This window comes from Sardina pilchardus, chromosome 14 (genome assembly GCF_963854185.1).
Source record: "Sardina pilchardus chromosome 14, fSarPil1.1, whole genome shotgun sequence".
NCBI classification, from domain to species: Eukaryota; Metazoa; Chordata; class Actinopteri; order Clupeiformes; family Clupeidae; genus Sardina; species Sardina pilchardus.
Window position 1 is genome coordinate 20,607,152 of NC_085007.1, and position 10,760 is coordinate 20,617,911.

At 41.6% G+C, this 10,760-nt stretch overlaps 2 protein-coding genes across 2 annotated transcripts in view; both read right to left on the minus strand.

Moving 5' to 3' along the window:
- Positions 1-144, minus strand: part of rimbp2a (RIMS binding protein 2a) — a 61,311-nt gene extending 61,167 nt beyond the window's left edge. The window contains exon 1 of the mRNA XM_062554894.1: positions 10-144. Coding sequence (XP_062410878.1) covers positions 10-144 — 135 coding nt within the window. The remainder of the gene's footprint in view (positions 1-9) is intronic.
- Positions 145-4,286: 4,142 nt separating this feature from the next.
- On the minus strand, positions 4,287-10,180 carry LOC134100782 (syntaxin-2-like). The gene is made up of 10 exons (XM_062554195.1): positions 9,847-10,180; positions 9,241-9,312; positions 9,015-9,114; positions 8,687-8,761; positions 7,929-8,002; positions 7,537-7,645; positions 5,839-5,912; positions 5,155-5,292; positions 4,955-5,065; positions 4,287-4,548 (listed from the first exon to the last, which is right to left on the minus strand). The coding sequence occupies exons 1-10, from the start codon at positions 9,874-9,876 to the stop codon at positions 4,459-4,461; spliced, it is 873 nt and encodes a 290-aa protein (XP_062410179.1). The 5' UTR covers positions 9,877-10,180; the 3' UTR covers positions 4,287-4,458.
- Positions 10,181-10,760: the final 580 nt, after the last annotated feature.

Sequence of the window (10,760 nt, forward strand, 5' to 3'; positions counted from 1 at the left end):
AAGACTCACCCTGTCTTTTGCCCGCGTGTGACGAGCATTCCTCGCCGAGATGATGGACAGCTGTCTCTGTATCCATAGCAACTCGGCCTGAGACTGCCGAAGCAGCTCCTCTACATCCACAGACCTGTGACCCCGGCCCCTCATCACAATCTTCAAACACACACACACACACACACACACACACACACACACACACACACACACACACACACACAAATAAACAACAACAACAACAACAAACAAAACTGTTTCAAAAACAGTTCAGTAAACCACTCAATAACTTGCCATAGTCCTACACCAACCTCTCAGAGCTCTTTAGATGCAAACTCCCATGATGCCGTGCAGTGCACCTGGCCGTGCTCATGGGCAGTGTGTCCGCATACTTGTGCTGTGCCGTGCCAGAGGTCTGCGAGTGCTGGTACTTTGTAAGCAGTAGCAGCCAACTATGACCTGGGATTATCAATATGTGAGCTACTCCCTTACATAAGAGCGAGCGGCGGATTAAATTGTCAGAGTACTACAAAGACAGGAAGGGCTGTTGGATCAGCTTCTTTCTGCTGATTCAAATGCAGAGCAAAACAAAATCCCATTCCACAATCCCCTCACAATCACACCGCATTATCAGAGAGACAACATCCACTAAACAAGTGCTTAGGTGACAGCGGGCTTCTGGGAAGCTGGTGGTGCAGCTCTGCTGAACATGAAGATGCAAAACCGCTGGGCCATAAACGAAATAAATAAAACAATGAACCATAAAAATGAGAGCAAATCAGTCAACCAGGAGTGTTAAAATGGTCTTAATGGGTTTAATTACTTGTAGCTTGTTTTACTTTTAACCTACAGCCTAACTGTTTTGTTTCTAGAGCTTGGGTTGGACTGTAGCCGCTGCAGCTTGTTTTGGAAAATAACACATTAAAATTCTGGCAAGTTGACAAGTAAATTAAAATGCCTTTATATCTTACTTAACCATCCTATCCTGCCTCCATCATAAAAGCAGCTGACATGATGATGCCAAAAGTACCAATATACTGTCCTTCAGAGTCATATAATAACCATTACTTTTAAAGAACAAATCTCTCTCTCTCTAAATCAAAACAGACACACTCCTGAACAGATTAATGAGGCTGAGACATCAAATCTGTCAAGACTACAAATCTACAAAAGCTACCACTGGATCTGTAACAGTGATCAGCACGGCTCACCCACCTCTGAGCGCACCTGTCCGAAGTGAACCACAGCTCCCGGAACAGTGCCAGTCAACAGCGATGTCATCTGACCAAGACCCAGCAGTGAGCAGCATCTGCCTGTGAGTGACAGCTACACAGCCCACAGCAGAGCGAAAGATAGACAGTGAGAGAGAGAGAGAAGAGAGACAGAGAGAGAGAGAGAGGGGGGGGATAGAAAGACAGAAAGGGAGGGAGGGATGGAGGGAGAGAATGGAAGAGCCCTAAAGCACTTGAATGCTCTAAAAACCTGTGACACATGCACATCCTGTATACACAACAATGCACAACAAATCAAGAACAGATTTGTTTTGTGTGTGTGTGTGTAATAGGCACTACATGTGTCATAACCACAAAGTATTTGAGATTTCTTTCCATTTCCCGAATGACATGACAATTCGGTAAGGGGGAAAAGCAGGTCAGTAGTCTTTCCCTGCACATCAAAGTATGCCCTAGTACAAAATAAACACAGTGAACAAAAAGTGACACGCGGAGGGATTGAACAGTTGCCAAGCTAACAGAAGACATCAGTTGTGTTTCTCTAATTAAGCCTACACTTTCATCAAGTCTGTTGATACTTATAATGCTATGCCATTCAGATACATAATTGTTCTGTCATCTAAACCTTTGTGCATCATGTTGCCTGATATGATCTTAACAACACAAGGTGTCTGTCTGTCCGTGTAAGTTCTTTAGGCTGCCAGAACATTTTAAAAAGGCTGCAACAACAAACCACTATACCAATACACACGTTCGTATCTAAATACTGTCTGCTTATACATTACCTTTGCTCCAGGTTCTTCTGTACCCCTTGATCTTCTTCTCTCCTTGTCTCTGAAGGACTGTGGGTATATCCCAAGGATTTTTTGGCCTCTTGCGTCTTGCTGGTAAATGGTAAGAAGGGAGGGAGGGGGGGACGTTAGGAGCAGTGGGAGGCGAGCAGGAGATCAGCCATGTGCATGCCTTTCCTTTTGTCCCAGTCTGGAGCGGGATGAGAGTGCGAGCGAGTGTGTCGTGCCTCCAGAGACATCGCTGTGAGTTCCGTCTCCATGGTTCTACTGCGGGCTTGTGTTGATGCTCAGACTGCTGCAGCTTGCGTGTGTCGGTGTGTGTGCGTATGTGTGTGTGTGTGTGTGTGTGTGTGTGAGAGAGAGAGATTTTTTTCTCTCTTGCCTACAACACAGTGGAAACAGTGAGAGGGCAGCCGCTCTTGATCTCTCCCTCTCTTTCTCTCTCTCTCGGTCTTTGTCCCGCGGCTCTTCCATCAGGTGCCGCTCGCTGCGCCGCCATATGGCCGAGCGAGGCGAAAGGAGAGACGGACAGAGAGGAAGAATGGGAGAGCATGCCAGACGTAAACAAGGCCCTGCCAAAAACACCCACTGAAGAAACGTTAAGTCACACCACGCTGTGTCATATCTACCACTGATGACGTATCATCAGTGGTTTCACAACCCCTTTAAATCAGGGTTTTTTTTTTAGAATAACTCTGCATGAGATGACACAAATATAGCACAGGCTCCATGACATGCAAATCGCAGTTATTGATTATAACAGGAGAGTATAACCGGAAACCAGGAAACATATTGATTGCTATTTGCTACAGACATGGCGCTGTAGAATTCTGAGAAGCACTGATTGATTAGACAATAGCTGAGCTGTCAGAACTAGATTGTTTGGATGCTGAAAACAAAACGATTGACGTTTTGGTGCCGTCCACTCCATATTGTATCTTACTCCTTTGTAAAAATTATTTCATAAAAACCACACAAAAAAAGAATCCATTGTGAAAAGCTATTTTGATGTGATGGATGAGTCTGGCTGCAGATTTGCATGACTGAATCTGTTTAGTTTTTTGAGTCTAGCACTCCGGTGATAAAGGGAGAGGTGGCTGATGCTGAATTGGGCCAGTGCCCAGGTGTGCTGTGCCGACAGGTATAAATAGAGAGGCTAGCGAGCTCCTGTAGGTCTCTCGCTGGTCCTGCTCTCCATGTCCAGGCAGTATGGGACACTATAAATAAACCCACTTCCTGTGTGGGTGGAGTCAGGACTAGTCTGACACCTGATTTGCCAGGAGGATGCCAGACTTAGGAAGAACAGGTGAAGCATGCGTTGTGTTCTGCATGTGCATGTGTGTATGCAGAAACAAATCGCATGTATTATCTTGCTTTGTAGCAATGCATTTTAAAACTCATTATCACGTTCATTGGTAGAAGCTGAAGTACACCAAAGTAGCCATAGCAACTGTGCAAAGACTGATTACATAACGATTTAGTGTGCTGAAACTGCATTGAGAAGAGGACATTGATTTTTTATTTTTTCTTGAAATTCATACAGTCTGAATAAGTATTCGCAAACACTGTATGAGCTTGTTACTGTATACGTCAGGGAAAAAAAGGACATTCCAAAGATCACTAACATACCCACGAGAAGGTCTTTTATCACTCCTATGGTAATACATTGAGATCACTAATGGCTAACTTGGATGGAATCACTGTGGTGCATTAAACCACCATGTAGGCAGACTTACAAATGGAACAGTTGCTGATGATTTATCAGGGTTTTTTTTGGCACAACTGAATGTGATATAAATACAGGAAAACAACACCCACAGACATTACTCCTACCATTGAGAGCAAACGATGACAATACAGACATTTAACAGAGATATGTAAACAGGATAACACAGCTAGACACCTTAAACAAGACAGCCCTGATAGTCTAAAACAATTTATATAGATCTAGACTACGATATCTACATGTAGGTCATCATCATAACTATTTCAACTAATGCATATTATGCCGATAAGGTGCATGGTCTTTTGGCTTTACAAAATGTACAAAGAAACCATAAATTGAAAAGGCACATTGTTGGCATTCTGAGGTAGTCATATTATTATTGTTCTTATCTGATTAAGTTGTGAATAATGTTAATGAAGGCTGAATTGCCATACTCATAATAAGCACTACACTGTAGGTAGGACTAACAGAATGTTCCAGGAAAATTTGATCAGTCGGAGAAAGTTTTTAGATGGTTAATAACTATTGTTACTGATGTAATATAATGTCCATCTTGCTATTTTGAAATCTCACTAATGCGCCTACATGAAAGGAAGGTAAAATCTGTAAACTAAATACTACTATAAGTTAAGGGCTTGACACCTGAAGGCTTCCAATGTCTTCTCTGATGGACTTTGGTGATGTCTTCAGAAGTACATGGAAAGTCAACAAGTTGAAATTAGGGTTTAGGCAGTCCAACAGAAAGACCAACGATAAGCGCGATAAGACCAAGCAGGATCAGCACAACTATGCCAATTATGATATATTTCTGTCAAAACAAGAAGCAGAGATTCAAGACGGGTTAGGGATTCTTAAAAAACACTGAGCAGTAAAAGCAATCATGCACGATTTCCACACTATATGCCTCCATTTGAGGGATATTAGTTAATAGTTTATTTTAGTTGCATTACAATTCTTACAAACACTTAAAATTCAAATCACAGTTACAGAGATACAAACAGGTTTGTCATTCACAGTCATAAATCTAATCTTAACAATATGAGCTTACAGCAACTTCACAGCATTTCATTTTTCTTAGCTTTGGAAGCACAAAAGGTCTCTGAGCTTATAGGACTTAAATCACAGGAGCATTAGCGTCCAGCACCTGAGAACGCTTGCTACTGGTCCTCCACACTACTTTTGAAGAGGCTAGGGAAGCTGGGGAAGAGCCTTACCCTGCGAGCCTGTTTCTGGTACCGCACCGCTTTCTTGGTCTCAATCTTCCCAGCATTCACATATTCTGCTGCACTGCTCACATTCGTCTCTATGTTGTTGATCATCTCCCCCTAGTGGTTAGAAGCAGATAAAGCAAAAGTGGTTGACCAAGCTCACCAAGTTGGCAGTAAACTTCTGATAAGATACATAGTGGCCTTACCTGGTTCTCCACAAGTACAGCAATATCTATAAACATCTCATGCAGTTCTTTGATGCTAGCTTCTAGCTTAAGGATGTCCTGATGCCGTGACTCAATCTCATTCACAGCATTTCGCGTGAGCTGTTCGTCTAGGAGGAGCTGTGTAAGAATAGAAATGAGCTTTGTTTAATATGAGATTGAGTGTTTCAGTTGAAGAAGGGTCCATATCTTAAAAAGAAGTACCATATATTTACACAATCATGCACCTTAAAAATGAAAGGAAAATGAAAACCTTATCAGGATCACTGAATATTTAAGGTTACAGCAGTAGCGAATAACAATTTCTAAATTCTGGTTACTTAGCAGTCCTCAACCGTACTCCCATGAACTCTGTAACAAAACCACTGTATGGTGGATCCCAAACTGTTTAGAAATGTGCATTTGAAATCCCAACTATTAGCCACAGTTCATACAATCATTTTACTACATTTCTTCAGCTATGAGATTAATACAGGGGGGCAGTTAATATGATATTAATATAGTTATGTTTCTTTTAACTTGCATAAAACACTGTCCTGCGGCTTTTACACAATGCGGCTAATACACAGGAAATTACTGTAGTTTTCCGAAGAACAGCTGTGATTTTAAAACCGACTTGGTGTCCTCAGCTTTAGACCATAACTGTGCTATTTAGTTGGCACTTACATCAGATGTGAAAACGGCAGGGTTTCCACTCTGCAATATAGCCTCCAGGTCTTCATCTGTGGTCAACCGTCCAGCTGAAGGTTAAAGGAATACTGTAAACAGCTGTTACATGATGGATGACTGTGCAATGAGGTTAATTATCTGCAGCGGCTTGGACAAAAGTAATGCATCAGTTGAAAGAAGTGTATGTTAATTATTAGGATGTCTATAGTTTGTACAAGGATGAAAAAAAGTAGTAGGAAGTTGAAGGAGCTTTTCTTGTCTAATAGATGATGTGATTCAAGGTTTAAGTGTGAGACTGTATGAGGGAACATTCTGTTTTGGCTCTTTGGCTGTCTCACTGTAAATCACTTCAAGTGTAAATCAAGTTAATAACGGTTGCAGTAAAGGCCCTTTGCTCTCTCTCTCTCTCTCTCTCTAGTCTAGATGACTGGAAGTGGTGGTTGAACAACTTTATCTCAAATCAAGTGTGGGATTTCTTCTCACTTCAGGTGAAACACATCATGCTCCATGCTGTGACAAAAAGATGTGAGAAAGGACAAGTGATAATCACTTTTTACACCCATTGATCTCTCCAAGAGGACCCAGTCTTTACAAGATTTGCATATGGAAACTACAATTCATTTGTATGCACCTTTTGCCGATAGGTATGATTTTAAGACCTAAAATATATAAAAGCCTGTTTCTAAACAGCCCTCTGGGTGCTCACGTAATGCTAAGGACTGAACTAATCTTTTATTTGATTTAGGGATATATGTGGGCTAAAACTACAGTACATTTCCAGCAAAAGCTTCTTCCAACTCTCTGCTACTTCAGCAAATATACACAGAGGCAAATGAGGTGGAAAAGTGGCAAATGTATAATGGTAGAAAAGTAAGCATTAGGCCAAAGTGGTTGTAAAATAAACGCTGTGCTTAAATATACTATATGTACTTAAATCATGTATTCTGTAAATGCGCTCTCAAGTTTAACAGCCTAAAAGTTACGTAATAATAAAGGAACCGGTTATCATTGAAGCTACAAAATACTGCCTCCCTCATTCACCCAGGCCCACACACTGCAGCATCATTTTGAATTATTCAACACCACAAAAAAGAGAGAGCAAAGTCATCGTTTTCTCTACTGGATGTTCAAGTCAATATTTGAGGTGGGGAAATCCGATCCCAGACCTACTGGAAAGGTTAAATCCTGCTCACAGGCACAGACACAAGAGCCTCCTCCTCCTCGCCAGAGCAGGGAAAGTGAATAGCCCAGATCACATGACCAGAAAGCAAACAAGGCGCTCATCCCTCTGGTTGCTTGCCGCCCTGTGTGTGCCTTCTCCATGGCAACGGCGATGCCTGTGTCTCCCATTGCCATCTGTTCCCAGGTGTGGCGACTGGCGAGCATGTGACTGAACCCACAGGGCGCGCACACACACACACACACACACACACACACACACACACACACACACACACACACACACACACACACACACACACACACATACAGACACACACACAGACACACACACACACACACACACACACACACACACACACACACACACACACACACACTCCCAGCTGTGTCTCAGTGCCACTCACTTAGCAGTGTAATATGCTGCCTTTTCAGCACACTGTGAAAAACAACTGGCTACTTTTTGTGCCCGTGTCCAGGCCTGCATTGTGCGCAAAAGGTTAACAAGCTACTCACTGATCTCCAGCTGTCTCCGGATGCGGCCTTTGCTCTTATCCCTGAAAGACACCTGGGCTTCGTTGTATTCAGTCATGACCTCGACAAACCTGCGTGATAGCATCGAGTGCTACAGAGAAGAAAAAAAACAGAGAGGCAAAGAGAAAAGGGATGAGGTGCTTGTAGTACATTTCATGACCTTTAACATGTTTCACATTTGTCATTTGTCCAATTTTTCAAAGGCAATATCTATGTTTGAATAGTGGCATACTAAAATATGAATGTGGGATTATATGTTTAGTGCCATCATATGGATGTGGGATTTGAATATGCTTAGAGCTGCCAAGAAAGGCCTTCGTTCAAAAGCACAGAACATAGTTTAACATAGTTAATCTGCAGTCTTATGGTCTGACCTGGGTCTTCTGAATGCGGTGACACACTGAGGCAGTATTGGCATTTTCATCCTCGGGCATGCACGTCTGAATGTCTACACGCAGTCAGGACAAATCAGGAAATAGCTGGTCAATCACTAATCAATGAAACACAGACTGTAGAGAGATGCAGTTCCACTGTGCATGAGGTTGAATATATCCAGTCAAAAATTGTGAGCTATATTTGATTTTACAAAATAATTAAGAAAACTCATTTGTCTCCAGTTCAAAAAGGAACAAGCTAAACCATTCCAAACACTCATTTACCCTTTATGATATAAATCTACAGTACAGACTCTTTTTAAGACAAAATGTACACGCAGTGTGCTACTATATCCAGTGAATAATGAAGAAGCCGTTTGAGCAGCCTAGTAAAATGGATTAGAGGAACACAAAGTGTATGACTGCCAATGAGTGTCTCTGACAGGTCTTTACAGGGGACGTCCTCCCCTTCAACCTGCTTTGCAAGTCAAATGAATTGAAGCAACCAAATGGCTATGCCACTGAAAAGAGAGCAGTGAATTTAACTGACAGCAGAGAGCAAGAGATAGACACATAGAAGAGACTGAGTAGAAGTAAACAACAACAGTAAGAGCACAATCAGAAACCCTGCAGGTGATTTGTTTACAATAAATACAGAGTTGTGTAAAGTGTATCACATTCCTTGGGGCTATGACACAAGGGCAATTACCTCATGCACCTACAGAACAGTTAGGTTTGTTCCTGGCAGTGTTTCTTACTTTTAAGCTGAATCTGAACCGAGCTGGCATGTCTCCTGATGTCATTATTAAACTCTTCCAACTCCTGTTTAACTCCTGTATGTTCACGTGGAAAGAGGGACAGGATATCACAAACAAAGATCTGTGGGTCCACCTACAGTACTGTAACTGCACAAGTCAAATCAAAGTGTTTGTAGTCCATTCAATGTTCTATTGATGCTAATGTCTGGATGGGACAGATGTACAGTATGAAGCCAATAGAGACCCCAAATCATTGCTCAAAATGAAACAGTCAAAAGTTTGTGTTTTTTTTTCTTTTCTTTTTTTAATCTTTTTATAATGGACTTACTTTGATCTGGGTTGGCAGCAGACAGGATAGTGTTATGCACTCTCTTCAATTCTTCAACCAGACAGGAGATTTTATCAATAAGCACCTGGACCTCTCTCACCTGAGGACAAACTTAATGTGTTATTTACCACAGTAACGACAATATCTCCATTACCTTCTTCACCGCCAACACAGAACTCCTTCAAAACAAAATAAATTTTTCAGCTACTCATGCAATTTAATTTACCCTTTTGAAAAACTCATCCATATATGTTGTGTTCTCCTCTGTGATAATGACATCATTTGGCAAATTGTTGTTCTGTGAGGACAAAAAAGACACACAACATTGGTTTTGAAAGGCTTACTTTTGATATTGCAGGTGATATCAGGAGACGAAAAGATTTATGACCTTCAAGCCCATACCATGCCTAATGTTAAACAGGAAATGATTCTTAACATAAGAATGAAACGAAACACACACAATGAGAGAAAAAAAAACATCCCTCCCCTTTATAATGCTCCAGGCTATATAAAATCAAGAAGCTTCCAGAGAGAACACATTTTCACTAGATTCATTTAATAGTTGTTGGTGATGGAGACTGTAGCCCGTCGACCATATAAAAATGACGGAGCACTTACGCGCTAAATGGTTGCTTCATGAGAAACACCACAGGCCTACGCTACAAAATCGTAGCCTGTACAAAGCAGTTTCTCATACAAATCGTCCGTTCAATAACCTTCCTTTTCGACTCAGTTTACCAGGCCAAGTTATCATGCTGTTGAGTTAGCCGTACGCCGCCTAGGCTACTAGGTCAAGACAACCTATACAGACCAACAAATTAAGCGAACTTACCAAATTTAGCTCAGCTAAACGGTCCCTCATGATGGCAAAGCCTACTCGAAGAAATCTGGTAACACGAAACCGGTGTACTTTGGTGGCGCAAAGCACTTGTTGCTCGTTTTATAATGTCAGGTTCAGTTCTTTGTAGCCATCATTGTTCAACGGGAACGGCAGAGTCTGAACTGAAGACAATCAACATGTGTTCTGTCAGTCGTCAGAGGGCGGTGGCGGCGGCGGCGGCCACACACCTGTCAGATCAGGTAACCTCACTCACTAGGGTTGACCAACAACAACGTTGAGAATTTGAATAGCTTTCGCCTTATTATCTGAAGACTGATGTTAAAGAACAAGAACGAAGAGTTGTCTGTCCGCTCAAACACAAAAAAACTCAAAGGACTCGGTACATACTGTAAACCAAATGCGGTTTCGTGATAATCCAGATGATGGCGGTGTTTGGTCAATTTGTTCGACCTTTGGTCATTATAACGCAACAATATGATATGCTATTAATAAACCCCTGAATGTCATGGAAAAAGTATATTGGTTCTGAAAGCACATTGGAAGATACATTGTATCGCCTGGTAATAGCATATTATCATGCGCAATACATCTTTGATAAGTAAAAAAAAAAATGCTCTGTTGAAATTAGATGCATAAGTCAGACCTAGTTTTCTTACCTAGAGCTCTTTTCACATAGCCCTAGGCCTACAGTGAGTCACACAATCAAACTTTACATTTACTCTGCATGTATGCCATCTTTAATTGAAAAAGGTAAACCATGCAATAGCTATTTAACAGAATTCACATACTACATTCTAATTCTAAAATCTGCATACTCCTCATCCATTTGACAGTGTGTATTAGGCCTACAGTACTTCAGGTTTTGTCCATAGGGTGATTGTGAATGTCAGTCATATTCACAAGAG